Source organism: Petaurus breviceps, unplaced genomic scaffold, assembly GCF_028583685.1.
Source record: "Petaurus breviceps papuanus isolate PSGF00001 unplaced genomic scaffold, PetGlider_PUasm1.0 90808, whole genome shotgun sequence".
Taxonomy (NCBI): Eukaryota; Metazoa; Chordata; class Mammalia; order Diprotodontia; family Petauridae; genus Petaurus; species Petaurus breviceps.
Window position 1 is genome coordinate 4,053,880 of NW_027187349.1, and position 15,231 is coordinate 4,069,110.

A 15,231-nucleotide genomic window follows, 5' to 3' on the forward strand; every position below is an offset into this window, starting at 1 on the left:
GGAGGAGGAAGAAGAAGGAGGAGGAGGAGGAGGAGAAGGAAGGAAGAAAAGAAAGAAAGAAAGAAAGAAAGAAAGAAAGAAAGAAAGAAAGAAAGAAAGAAAGAAAGAAAGAAAGAAAGAAAGAAAGAAAGAAAGAAAGAAAGAAAGAAAGAAAGAAAGAAAGAAAAGTTGGAGACAGTGAATTGCTTGAAATGCCAAACAGAGGAGTTTGTATTTTACCCTATGAGCCAATAGGTAGCACTGAAGTTTCTTGAGCAGAGGAGTGAAATTTAAACTCATTGGGTTGAACAAATGCCAGGGGTATAGCTTATGAGGAATGGGCTCACATACAATTGCAACTTCTTTGGTATTTAAGGATGAAGAATGAATCTAGACTTTCTGAGAGTTACTTCACATAAGTCTTTTGGAAGTTATTATTTATGCTAAACGATCAGTCACCACTATTACAACTACCACTGCTACTACTATCACCACTACCATTAGTACCTATTACTACTCCTACTCCTTACTTCTACCTATTACCACCTATGACTACTACGTACAACGAACACAGTTACTACCTATGATTACCACTACCACCTAAGACCACCACTACTTTCTATTACTATTTACTTCTACCTACTACCACCACCTATGACTAATACCTACCACTATCACTATTACATACAATTACTACTACTACCTATTACTACTACCACTACTACCTATATTCCCACCAATAACTATCACCTACTACTACCACCACTATTACATATAATTACTACTACCACCTATGACTACCACTACTACACCACCACTATCATTACTACCTGCTACTACTATCACCTATGAATACTACTACCTACCTACCTACCTACCGCGACTACCACTATTACCCACTACTACCTATTATGACCACCAATGACTACTAACTACTACTACCACTATTATATATAATTCCTATACCTACTACTACCTTCTATGACTATTACTACCTACTATGACTATTATTACCTACTACTACCACCATTAGTACTGCACCTACCACTACTATCATCTACTCCTACTACTCCTTCTCCTGCTACCATTATTACTACTTAATACTAATACTACCACCACCTACTATTACTACTACTTCCTACTACCACCTATGAGCATTACTATTTACTACTACTATTACCAGCACTGCCACTATTACCTACTACTACTACTAACACCTACCTCTATCTATTCCTATCCTCCACTACTCCTATTACAACTAGTACTACTAATACTACCACTACCTACTCTTACTACTACCACTACCATCTCCTACTACTACCTACCTAGTATTATTGCTGCTACTGCTACTACTACTACCAGTAATAATTATTATAACTCACACTGTTTTGACTAGACCTGTAATTGCACTGCTATAGGGAATTATCTATGAAAAAATTCCCTTTACCAATGTAGAAAAGCAAATATATTCTGTAACTTAGTCTTAGAGAGTTACCTGAGGCACTGAAAAGTTAATTGATTTGCCCATGATCACACAACCAAGATATATCAGAGGCAAGACTTGAAGCTAGATCTTCCTGGACTCCACAGAAGGCTGTTAAACCAATAAGCTTCTCAATATAATGCCAATGTTAAGTCCCAAAAGTTGTTTGCTTGGGAAGAAGAGTGTGCTCAAGAATATAATTTGTGAACCTAAGTGTTTCTCTGTGGCTCCAAAGATCTGTAACTCTAGGAACAGCAGAGTATTGTAATACTGAGTTTGGAGTGAGGAGACCTAGGTTCAAATCTGGTCACTTACTTCCAGCTGTGGCCCTAGGTGAATTACCTCGTTTCAGTTTCTTTATCTATAAAATGAGGGATTATACTAGGTGACATCTAGGGTTCCTTCTAGCTCTAAGCGGATGATAATTCTAAAGAGTCCTTTAGGAATTAATGGCAGAAGGGTCTGGTGGATGAGGAGTGTGGAGGTGGAGATGGAGAAGGAAAGGAAGGTCTGTCTCCCACACAAGCCTTCCACATTCCTTACACAAGCCTCTTCCAGGCTCAGTTCTTTTCTGATTTCTAAAGTCTTTGACCCCAAATACCAAGTGCTAGATTTGGTTTAAGAAACCCTAGTTTCCAACCCCAACTCTGCCACTTGCCACCTATGTGACCTTAGTCAAATCCTTCAACTTTCTAGAACTCAGTTTCCTCATCTGTAGAAAGAGGGGGTTGGAGAAGAGGACCTGTAAGTTTCCTTCTGACTCAAAATCTGTGATCTTAAAAAAAATGAATAGAATTGTGTTCTTCTATATTGTACTCGTTGGCCATCAGCTGGGGACTTACTTGCAGGGAAAGTTTTCTGGAGTCCGGTTATGCTTATTAGGTGTCTGGCTGTTCCAGTGTTGACAAGTAAGCCCAGACTTCGTGACCGAGACTTTGCCTCTGTAGTTTTCTCCTCGTCCCTTTAAGCACTGAAGCATTGGAGCCGACGGTGGTGGGGGTGTAGCTTAAAGAGGAAAAAAATTATATTACATTTTCTGAAAACAGAGATGAGCATTAGAGAAAAAAAAAACTGGCCTTTGTTCCCGTTTGGCTCTGCTTCCCATTGACATTTAAAAGTTTTTCCATTTTTCACAAGACCATAAGCTTGATGAGGCTTGCATTTTCCTCACCTGTTTTTGGTCTGAGATAGGTAAGAGGAGCCTTTTCTGGATGCTCTCCACCTTTTTGTCTGGGAACACTGAGGCAAAAAAAAACAGGGTTAAGGGACTTGCCTAAGGATCACACAACTAGTAAGTGTTTGAGGCTGGATTTGAACCTAGGTCTTCCCGACTCCAGACCCAGAACTCTATTCACCGTTTCACCTATTCTCTGCATCTTCAAGATTTCAGTCTCCCTTGTTGTGAACACTATCCTTCTATCATTGAAGCATAATGTGAATGTGACAGAGGTCATAGAAAGCTTGCCTTGCAAACATGGTGGCTGTGTAACCCCGGGCCAGTTGCTTAATCTCTTTGGGGCCTCAGTTTTCTCATCTGTAAATGAGGGGGTTGGGCTGGATGACTTCTGAGGTACCATCCAGCTCTGAATTTATGATCCAATGCAAATTTGTGTGTCTGAATAGGACATAAGCTCCTTCTGGGGAGGGATTATTTAGCTTTTGTCTTTGTATTCCCAAGCAATTAAATAATCAATAAATATTTATTAACTGCCTACTATGTGCTAGGCACTGTGCTAAGCACCCAGGATACAAAAAGAGGCAAAAGGCAATCCCTGCCCTCAAGGAGCTTCCATGTAGCATAATGCCTGGCTCATAGTAGGTACTTATGTGCTTGGTATGAGGTTCCAAGTAATTCATAGATATCAATGCACATAGTATGGGTGGTTTAAAAAAAAGCGTTGTTGAAATTTTAACACAAGGCAGTAAAGACAATTTCATTGGTGTTCCCAATGGTAGAAAGAGACTATTAATAGCTGAGATCTATAAAGTTAAGGCTGACAAAATATTTGGCATGGATGACCTCATTTGACCTTTGTGAGATGACATCATTTGACCTACCTATGAAGTAGGTAGTTGCCCATGTTATTTTCTCCCCATTTTACAGTTGAGGCAATTAAATCTCAAAGAGGTTAAATTACTTTTAGAAGATCACATTAGCTAGGTGGCACAGAGGAGAGAAACCAGGACCTGGAGTCAGGAAGATCTGTGTTTAAATCATGTCTCAGACACCTCCCAATCTGTGTAACCCTTAAGTCACTTAACTGCTGTTTGCCTCAGTTTCCTTAGGAAGGAAACAGGTGTTAGTTGCCTCAGTTTCCTCATCTGTAAAATGGGGGTAATAATAGCATGTACCTCTCAGGATCATTGTGAGGATCAAATGAGATAATATTTACAAAATGTTTTGCAAATCTTCTGGTGTCATGTAAATGCTAACTTTTTGTAATGCCATACTAACTCTACTCACAACTGAAATAGGAACATAGGTTTAGAGATGAAAGGGGCCTCAGAACTCATTTAGTCCAGACCCTTCATTTTTCAGAGATCGAAGCTTGCGGTTAGCATTTCTGACTCCAAATCCAATATTCTTTTCAATTTACTATACCTAGTTTAAAAGAAACAGATATGCTAGAAGGAGTGTGATAACACTATATGCCAGGAAAGTATACCTTTATGTAGAAATTAATGAACTCTGAAGGGCTTAAACAGGGTGGAGAGCCTCTGGATGAAAAGAGAGGGAGAAGACACAGGAAGAAGGAGAGAGAGTGGGGGGGACAGAGGAAGGGAGAAAGGGAGAGAGGAGTGAGGAAGAGAGGACAGAAGAAATGAGAGAAGGGGTAAGAAGGAAAAGGAAAAAGAGGGAGAAAAAGAGAGAAGGCAAAGAAAGGAGAGTGAGAGAAAGAAAAGTAAAGAGGGAGGGAGAGAGGGGGAGAGAGAAAGAAAAGGAGAGACAGAGAAAAGGGAAAGGAAGGGGAGAAGTTAGAGGAAGGATGGAAATAAGGGGAGAAAAGGGGGAGGAAAAAAGAGGGAGAGAGCATTCAACAAACTGGGCAGGAAGGTGGAGGATATAGATGATGTTTGTTCAAAGATCACATTAGTACACACACAAAATAATTGGTATGAAGGTACAGTACAACAGTGACAGGGAGCTTCAGCAATACAATTTCACTCTGCTAAAAGCAGAGTATCTCATAAAATTTTGACTTGTGTTGTTGATGATCTCTTAGAAGGTAGTAGAAGCCATGCTGGTCTTAATTCCGCAAAGGAGTAGTGGTGAAATGGAAATTGAACTATATTGGGAATCAGGAAAGTGAAGTCAAAAGTCCAGCTCAGTCACTTAGCAGGGTAACCTTGGACAAGTCACTTAAGCCTTTCTGAGCCTTTGTTTCCTCATTTGTAAAATGAAAGGTTTTGACAAATTCCCTTAAGTCCCACTAATGTTGGACATTTTATGATTTTTTTAAATGGGGAAAAATGGGAACCTGAGGAGAAAGTGACCATGACATTTTAGAATTCTGAATTACTAAGAAGGCAAACATTGGACAGAATCAAATATGTATGCTTTAGGAAAACCGTCCTCAAAGTGTCCAGAGAATTGATAGGCATGGTTCCATGACCAGACACTTTCTAAAAGGGAAGGGAGTCCAAGAGAATTGGAAGGCTCATCTCAGAAACCAAATTTTGACAAGATATTTGTAAATAATCCCAGTAAGGCAAAGAAAAAGTATCTAATAGACCATTGTGGGTACCCCAATAGTTCTTGAATAGGACGCGTATAAAAGATGGAAGGAAAGGTGCATATGCCAGAAAGAATCCCAAGAGTGTAATGAATCTGTGAGATAGTGTACTAAGTCTAAACGACCCCAAATGGGCTGAGATTTGAATCAATCAAAAATCAATCAACAGTCACTGATTAAACACCTTTTTAGGTTGTTGTTCAGTTGTGTCTGATTCTTTATGACTCTGGGACCCCATTTGATGTTTTCTTGGTAAAGATACTGGGGAAATTTGCTATTTCCTTCTCCAACTCATTTTACAGATAAGAAAACTGAGGCAAACAGGGTTAAGTGACCTGCCCAGGGTCACATAGCTAGAAAGTGTCTGAGGCCAAATTTGAATGCAGGAAGATTAGTCTTGCTGATTTCAGGATGGGCACTCCATCCTACACCACCCAGCTACTCCTATATTAAGCACCTACTATATGCCAAATACTGTGTTCAAGTGCTGGGAATATAAAGACAGAAATGAAACCATTCCTGCCCCTAAGTACTTATGTTTTTTCAAATGAGACAGCTTGTACATATATAAAGATATATAAAATTTATGCATAATAAAATCAAGTTAAGAAGGGAGGCATCCATAGCTGGGGAATGAGGGAAAACTTCATGTAAGAGTTGGCAATTAAACTAAGCTTTGAAGGTAACTATTAGGTATTCTAAGAGGGAATACTCTCCAGGCACAAAGGATAGTCTGTTGTTCAAAGACATTGAGAAAGGAGACGGGATGTATTGTGTGAAGTACAGCCAGTTTGGCTGGATGGGAGAGTGCATTAAGGGGGAGATTTAAATTTTAAAAAACATTCCAAAGTGAACAAACAGAGTTGGGGTTTTTTGTTTTGCTTTGTTTCATTTCCTTTTGTATTTTCAAAACAAAAAAAGCAGAACCAGAAAGGTATATGGCCATTACTTTGGGGTTGTTCATGAAATGTTAACAGACACCAGAAATAAATCCAAATGAATCACCTCCTAGACTGCTTTCATCTTCTCTGTCAAGGAGAATGATTTTCAAACTAGAAAGGGTAGAGCAAATATGGTTAAGAGAGAAATAAATAGATGGGAAGATGAAAAGAAAGTACACCTGACCCAAAAGAGTTGCATCAGAGGATACAGGAATTAACTGGTAGATGTGATCACAAATCTGCCTTCTGGAATCCCTCTGGAGAAGAGGAAAGGTGGCAGATGACTCAGGAAGAGGATATATCACCCCAATGTTCAAAACAGGGGAGGTAGGCTCTAGAAACTAGACCCATGAAATTGATGTCAATCCCTATCAAAATTCTAGAATCATTTATTCAGCACTTTGTGCGTTCTTTGGAAAGGAAGAAGCTGGGGTGGCTAGGTGGTGCAGTGTAGCACCACCCTGGAGTCAGGAGGACCTGAGTTCAAATCTGTCCTCAGACACTCAGTACTTATTAGTTGTGTGACTTTGGGCAAGTCACTTAACCCCAATTAAGTGACTTAACCCTTCCCCCCTCTAAAAAGAAAAAAAAAGAAAAGGAAGAAGTAGTCACTAGGATGTTATTAGCCTGGAATATAGAATATATTCTATAGGTATATAATATATAGATATTATATATATATATATATTTCTCTATATAATAGAGAAAAGGGGCTAGGTGACACAGTGCATAGAGCTCTGGACTTGGAACCAGAAAGACTCATCTTTGTGAGTTCGAATCCAGCCTCAGACACCAGCTGTGTGACCCTGGGAAAGTCACTTAACCCTCAGTTTCTTCATCTGTAAAATGAGCTAGAGAAGAAAATTGCAAACCAGTCCAGTATCTTTCCCAAGAAAACCCCAATTGGGGTCATGAAGAGTTGGATACAACTGAAAAATTACTTAACAGCAACAGAATATCAGAGAAAGACAATGCATCTGGATTTCATTAAGACATTTGACAAAATCTCTTATAACATCCTTCTAGACAAGATGGAACAATGTGACTAGATGGTAGCCACATGATTTTAATAGTGTAATGAAGACCTTTATATACCCTTTAGGGTATGTAAATACTATATATATCCTTTGGTATATTTATTAACTTGGCAAAGGATATGAAGCTAGATCCAAAAAAAAAAAATCCCAACAGAGTCACTGGAACAATAGGCCAAATCTAACATGACAGTATTTAATAGAAATAAGTGTGAATTCCTATCTAATCCTGTGAAATCCAGGTCAAAAAATCAACTTCTCTCATGTTTTGTGGTAGCAAAGATCTAGAAACAGAACACATTCCCCTCAGTTGTGAAAATGGCTGAGCAAGTTGTGGCACATGAATGTGATAGAGTTATTACTGTGCCATGAGAAATGTTGAATATGATGAATTCAGTGAAACATGAACGGGTGCAGAGTAAAGTAAACAGAACCAAGAAAATAATATATACAATAACTACAACAGTGGAAAAGGAAAGAAATAGAAGTTGAATGCTTTCACAGGATCTCTATACTTTCCCTTCTTTCCATTTAGTCACTACCCCACTTCAGGTCTTCATCAATATTGCAACAGGTTCCTGACTGGTCTCCCATTCTCAGATCCCCCCCATACACACTCCGACCTCCTACCCCCCCCACCCCAACCCCGTCTAGTCTATCCACCACTCAGCTGCCAAGGTGACTCTTCTAAAGTGTAAGTCTGACCACGTCACTCCTTTGATCACTGAATTCAAGTGGCTCCCTAATACCTCCAGGATCATATAGGGTGTCCAAAAACTCCTAGCACAATTTTAAAGCTTTGATAGCTATATTTACATACACTGGGTATTAAGTCCTCTGTTAGACATTTAAAGTTCTTCATAACTTGCCACCTTCCTACATCTCCAGTCTTACACATCTTCCCCTCTACATACTCCAAGATGCAGCTGCCCTGGTCTATTTGATATTCACTGAGCATGCTATTCCACCTCTCATCTCAATGTCTTTGTACTGAATGTCCTACAGGCCAGAAATGCTCTGCTCCTTGACCTCTGCCTTTTGGTTTCTCTGCCTTCTTTCAAAATTCAGCTCAATTTCTTCCTATTTCAAAAGGTCTTCTCTGATTCTCTCAGCTGCTAGTGCCTCCCCTCTGATTCCCTTTCATGTTTTGTGGTATGTATGTGTATGTAGATATGTGCGTAGATAAATATACATAAAGATGTACATAGATATAGATATAAATATAAATATCTTGTACCACCTAATTTCTACATATTATTGTACCCATTCATGAATTTCTCAAGGTTGGGGATTTTTTTTTTGCCTTTATTTGTATTCCCAGTGCATAACATATAGGAAGTACTTAATAAATGTTTGTTGACTAACTGTAATTGCAATGGCCATGCTTGGCCCTGGAGAAGAACTGAGATAAACGTGCCTCTCTTGTTTCTCAGTAGAGTGGGGAGACTCTGAGTTTGGAGTGCTGTAAGCACTATCAGAGACTGTTGGTATATTGCTTGGTTTTGCTTGGCTACTTTTTTTTATTCTTTGTTTTAAAGCATGTCTCATTGGTTGGGCAGCAGGGTTATATTTGGAAATGAAGTGACATAAAAACAAAAGATAACAATAAAATGATATTTTAAAGAGTCAATTGCTCAGGTGGAAGGAAATATGGGTTAAAGGCAGTTAATGTAAAAAAGTTTAGGGTGGCAAGAGAGTTAACTACAAGTTTAGCATAATGTTCAACAAGATGATTTAGCTGCCTCAAAAGTTAATATGATCTTAGACTATAATTAAAGAAGTGGAGTGTACTGAATAAAAAAAATAACTATCCCACAGCACCCCCATAATTGAGCAACAAGTTGGCACAGCGGATGGAGTGCTGGGTCTGGAGTCGGGAAGATTCTTTTTCCTGAGTTCAAATCCAGCCTCAGAAACTCACTAGCTGTATGACCCTGGGTAAATCACTCAACCCTATTTGCCTCAGTTTCCTCATCTGTAAAATGAGCTGGAAAAGGAAATGGCAAACCAGTCTACCAAGAACAAATGAAGTCACAAAGAGTTAGACATGACTGAAAACAACTGAACAACAGAAATATTCTTTACTTTATCCTCATCTAACTCTTTCTTCTGAATCTCATGTCTCCAACTTGCATTTTACTCCTAAACATAGATGAGGCTGGTTCTCCTGCTAGTAGGTCAAGATCAGCTCCATCTTCTCTAACTAGGAGCTGATAGAAAAGGGCACACGATTATTTATAATGGAATTATCAAAGGGATATATGACTAAAAATATTTAGGACCATAAATGTTTTACATTTCCCCCAAATCAATCTTCCAACTTCCAAATATACCATTTGCTTTTTAAAATTCTGTAACAGTGGTAAGTTGTGCCTTTTCCATATCAGCTTCTTCCTCTCTAGTGAGGATCTTGGCCTAGTGTAAAGACAGTCAACCCATTTGAGGACTCTGATGATGAAGCTTTCTTGTGGTTTTCTCAGCTTTCAAAGCAGACCAGCCTCCTTTCAGTTTGCAAGCTCATTACATCATTTATATCCACTGCCAAGTTCTGCCCTATAGCCTGAAGATTATTTCCAGTATACAAAAGCCCTTAGTCAATTTTCAGAGTTTCATTATAGCTGCTTAACACAGAGAAGAGAAGACTTAAGGGAAACAGGCTATTTGCCTTTGAATAGCTGAAAAGTTGTCACTTAAAAGAGTGTGTCATTTGGAGAAGAATTAGGTCCAGCAGATTAAAAGTACAAAGAGGTGGATTTCAGTGCAATATAAGGAAATACTGGCTAATAATTAGTCGTTTAAATAGTTATCAGGTTGAAATATATAGTTATATAATTTAAAATAGAATGGGCTGATTTGTGAAGTAGTAAATTCCCCATTGCTAGAAATATTCAAGCAAAAGTCAGATTACACATGTCAGGGAATTCTGGTGATGACCTAAGATGTCTTCACTTTAAGACTTCATTAATCTACAGATAAGACATCTAGGTGGCACAGTGGATAGAGTGCCAGGCTTGGAGGCAAGAAGACCTGAGTTCAAATTTGACTGTGTGACCCTGGGCAAGTCACTTGATGCTGTTTGCCCCAGTGTCCTCAGTTGCAAAATGAGCTAGAGAAGGAAATGGCAAATCATTCCCAGTATCTTTGCTAAGAAAACCCCAAATGGAATTACAAAAGGTTGAATACAACTGAAACAAGTGAACAACAAAAATCTAGAAATAACCTCTTTGTTTTAGATATTATATATAAAAATATTTGCAGTAGTACTTTTTATGATAGCAGAAAATTGGAGACAAAGTGGTTGTGCATAAGTTAAGGGATGACTGAACCAACTGTGGGAAGTGAATGTAGTGAAATATTATTGGAATGTAAAAATATGAACATGAAGAATTAAGAGAAACATGAAAAGACCTATATGAACAGATGCAGAGCAAAAAAAGCAGAACCTGGAAAAGAATAACTATAATAATGCTAAAGAAAAGAACACTTAAAAATAAACCCCATCGGGGCATAACCATAACCACCAATCTTAGCCACTAACAAGAGTGAGGAGCTGTTTCCCTTCTATCCTTTGAGAGTTGGTGGATTATGAGTATGGAATATAGGCATGGTCATTATATTTGTTGGATTTGCTTAAGTATTTTTCTTTATTATAAGGGAAGATTTGTGGAGGAGCAAGGAAGTATATCCAGAAATGACTATGATATAAAAATCAAAAGGCATCAGTAAAACTAATTAGATAGAATTACTTTAATGTAATATTTTCAAAATAGGAGGGAGCAAATGAGTAGATCAGAAATGGGCCCCATTTTCACTCAGATGTAGAGAAGAGCAAACTACTGAAGTCAATATCCCAGGTAGAGAGTCATGATCCATATTTTCCCTTCCATAAGAGGTAAGTAGGTCTGAATAGGAAGAAAAATATGAGCTAGTGTTTTTATTGAACAGCTAGATTGGATAGACTGTCTGACCTGGATTCAGGAAGACCTGAGTTCAAATCTAGCCACAGACACTTACTAGTTGTGTTATGGGCAAATTATTTAACCCTGTTTGTCTCAATTTCCTTATCTGTAAAATGAGCTGGAGAAGGAAATGGCAAATCATTCCAATATCTTTGCCAAGAAAACCTCAAATGAGGTCACAAAGAATCAAACATAACTAAAAAAAATAACTGAACAAATTGCAATAATAACTTCTAGGGTCTAATGTCACCTTTCAGCTAGATACTTAGTCACTGCCAGATATTTTCACCTTTATCCCATTTAAACTTTATCCAGAGGCTTTGAATAGAGCAATTTTATAATGAACAATACTTACAGCAGCGAGGGATGTTGCAGAATTCCCAGCGCTTATTTGGACTGGAGGTAAAACACCATGGCTTAGGCTCTCCGTCTGGGTTGCGGCAATAATTCTCCTTTAGGTTCTTGCTGGGAAATCTGAGCAGGGAAAGAATTTGTCACATTTAAGTTTATAACATCTCTCATATAATATCTCCTTCTCTCCTCTGACATGGTTACCATCTTGGTACAGACACTCACCACCTCATGCCTAGATTACTGCAAAAGTTTCAATTGGTCTTCCTCTCTCAAATCTTTCCCCACTGCAGTCCATCCTCCATTCAGTTATCAAAGTGAGCTTCCTAAAATTCAGGTCTAAGGATGCCATTCCCCTATTCAATAAGCTCCCTTCTTACCTCCAGAATCAAATATAAAGTCTTCTGGCTTTTAAAGTCCTTCACAACCAACTTTCTTACTACCTTTACAGTCTTCTTACACTTTACTCTCCTCTACGTGCTAGATGGTACGGTATCTGACCACTGGACCCAGATGACTCTGGAGGAGAAAGTGAGGCTGGTCACCTTGCACAGCCCTGCCTCACTCAAATCAAAGTCAATGCAAGTCATGTCATTATCTCCCTAATGTCATGGTCCTCTTTGAAAAAGAAGGAAAAAGGGGCGGCCAGGTAGCACAGCAAGTAAGAGCACCGGCTCCAGTGTCAGGATGACCTGGGATCTAATCTGGGATCAGATACTTAGCACCACTCCCAGAAATAACTGGCCGTGTAACCTTGAGCAAGTTACTTAACCCCAATTGCTTTAAAAAAAAAAAAGAAGGAAAAACACAAACACCACAACAAAATGGTACAGAGTGTATACCACCTAGGTGTTGTAGTAGACATGCCCAGGGCCTGGAATCAGGAAGATCTGAGCTCAAACCCAACCTCAGACACTTACAAGCTTTGGGACCCTAGTCAAGTCACTTACCTTCTATTTGCCTTAGTTTCTTCATCTGTAAAATGGGTATAATAATAGCACCTATTTCCCAGGGTTTTTGTGAGGATCAGATGAGAGAATGATTGTAAGGAGCTTAGCACAATGCCCAGCACACAGTAGGACTATATAAATGCTAGCTGTTATTGTTGTTGTTATGAGCTTTGTCAATGTTCAGCAACACTAATCTTCTTGTTATTCTTCACATATACCAATCCATCTCCAGACTCTTTGCCTTTTCACTGACTAGTCCCCCAAATCTGAAAGGTTCTCCTTTGTCACCTCTGCCTCCTGGATGTGTCCTTAAGGACTCAGCTCAAATGCCACCTTCTACAAGAGGGCTTTTCCTAATCTCCTCCACCCACCAATGCTTTCCTGCTGAGATTACCTCCTATTTAGATTGTATTCATTTTGTGTGTGTATGTATGTATGTATATATGTATAGGTGTGTTCATGTATGTGTGTGTATATATATACACATAAAGTTGTTGGCATGTCTTCCCCATTAGAATTATGAGCTCCTGAGGGTGGGGACCATATTTTTGCCTTTCTCTATATCTCCAGTACTTAGCAAAATGCCTGATCCTTGTTAAGTACTTAATAGATGCTTGTCAATGATGTTGCAGATGGTTTAAGGAACTCTTAGTAAGGAAGCTCTCTCTACCAATACAGGTTAGTACACTCTTTTAGAGTGTTCCAGGGCAAATTCAGGGATTAAGTGACCCGATTGTTCATGGTCAAACAACCAGTATGTGTCATAGTCAGGATTTGAAACCAGGTTGTCCTGACCCTGAGGCCAACCCACCATGCAATTCTGTGTTTATACAATATATAAACAAAATAAATTCACAGCAATATGGGTAAGGAACATCAGGACAATATTGGGGAGGGGAGGTGTCTGGAAAAGCTCAGTGCTTAAGTCAGCCATGAAAGAAAGTAGGAAATCTAAGAGGTGAAGGGACCACCTAAGCAAAGACACAAGGAGTGAAGCTAGGATGTCATGTACATCAGTGGTATCAAAGAAATAAAGGCCACTAAGTCATAGAGGCACATCTCTGTGGGCTGCAGATTAACTTAGAAAACCACATATTGATGTTACCTATTTCCACTGTAGTTTTAGTTATTTTGTTTTATATTTCCCAGCTACATTTTAATCTGGTTTGGGTTGAATGTGGGACTGTTGTGCACTGTGTGTTTAATACCTCTATTGTACAGGAAATAGCAAATAAATGGCACTTAATATGGAATTTTTGAGTTTGCCTAATTATCCACTAAGCAAATATAATGAACTAGTACACTCTAGAGAAGAGAGTAAAAATCCTCATGCTCTCAATGCATGACTTTTCTGTCCTACTGAGTGTTCACAGAGTAGGAAAAATAGGACCCCAGGGAGTGCAGAAGCAGAAGCAAGCACAGATAGTCCCTTATACTGAACACAAAAGACTCCTTTGGGATGATCAACATCTGGGCAGGAGGACAGCAAGGGAATCCAGATGCAATCGATTGCATCAGCAGTTCTGGCAGTTTATCAAAAGATAACCCCTCCACCCCACCTCCCAAAAAAATATTACTCAGCTAGTGGGAAATGGTCTAATGGATCTTGGGTCAAGTTCACTTAACACCTGATGATGAGAACAGAGCATGTGACAAGTGTCAAAGGAATGAATGCAGGGGACAGAATAGTTGAGACCGGTAGATATGGCCCCATTCTAGTCTTCTGCTGTTTTGCACTGGCTTCTTCCTTTATGTTATCATTATTATAAAGGGAGAGGCAGAAAGGAGATTTCTGAGATCTGAAGCTCATCAGCAATGGCTTCTCATCTTAGATCTTCCAGTCACTTCTTGGATAAATAAGCATTACTAATCAGAAATATCTGTGTGGGTCAAAGAGTTAATTTCATCTTTCTTTTCTCCTAGTAGGACTTACTTGGAAGGAATGTACTCGTGAGAATGTGGTTCCTGGGAGTCCCAACGCTGACACTCAACTCCAGACTCTGTCTTTGAAATGGTGCCTTGGTAGTTTTCACCACTGCAGTGCATGCATTCATCTGGCATGGTGGAAACGCAGAGAGATTGAAATGAATGAAGGTAACAAAGCCGAAATGGGAGTAGGAGGTGGGAGGAGGAGTGGAGGAACAAACATAGACGAGAAACTAGAGCTAGAAATGGGATTAGAAATACCTGATTACTGCTTTCTGTCTGCACCTGCTTGCTAGACAAGTTCCATCAAAAAAGGGCTAATAAAAGATTGGAGATTTCCTAATGCAGTTCTAATCTCTCCACTTTTGTGACTACAGATACTTGAAAGTTAGAGCTAAGACCATGTAGTATTTTAGTCTCTAGACCCCCTCTTATAGTAAAGTTCAATCAAGAAGTTCCTTAATAAATACGGGAGTATGCTGGTAAATGCTTAACAGCTGGTTCTTCTGGGGGGAAAAATGTATAAACAATGCACTGAATTATTAACATTTTCTTAAGTCTAGACAAGCAATAAAACAATAACAAACACTTATTTATAGCCTTTGTGAATTTACAAGGTGCTCACACTGAAAATTTAACAATGGACTCTCTGAAGTTAGTTCCAATATCTCATTGAGAGAAAAGAAAGACAGAAAGAAAGAGAAAGAAAGAAAGAAAGAAAGAAAGAAAGAAAGAAAGAAAGAAAGAAAGAAAGAAAGAAAGAAAGAAAGAAAGAAAGAAAGAAAGAAAGAAAGAAAGAAAGAAAGAAAGAAAGAAAGAAAGAAAGAACAAGGAAGAAAGGAGGGAGGAAGGAAGGAAGGAAGGAAGGAAGGAA

At 38.9% G+C, this 15,231-nt stretch overlaps 1 protein-coding gene across 4 annotated transcripts in view; it reads right to left on the reverse strand.

Annotated features, from left to right (window-relative positions):
- PLG (plasminogen) overlaps positions 1-15,231 on the reverse strand; it is a 67,413-nt gene that overhangs the window by 26,285 nt on the left and 25,897 nt on the right. For all 4 annotated transcript variants that reach the window (XM_069070371.1, XM_069070370.1, XM_069070369.1 and 1 more), the window contains exons 5-7: positions 14,365-14,485; positions 11,486-11,604; positions 2,305-2,467 (exon numbers count right to left, since the gene is read on the reverse strand). In XM_069070371.1, the coding sequence (XP_068926472.1) occupies positions 2,305-2,467; positions 11,486-11,604; positions 14,365-14,485 (403 nt within the window). The remainder of the gene's footprint in view (positions 1-2,304; positions 2,468-11,485; positions 11,605-14,364; positions 14,486-15,231) is intronic.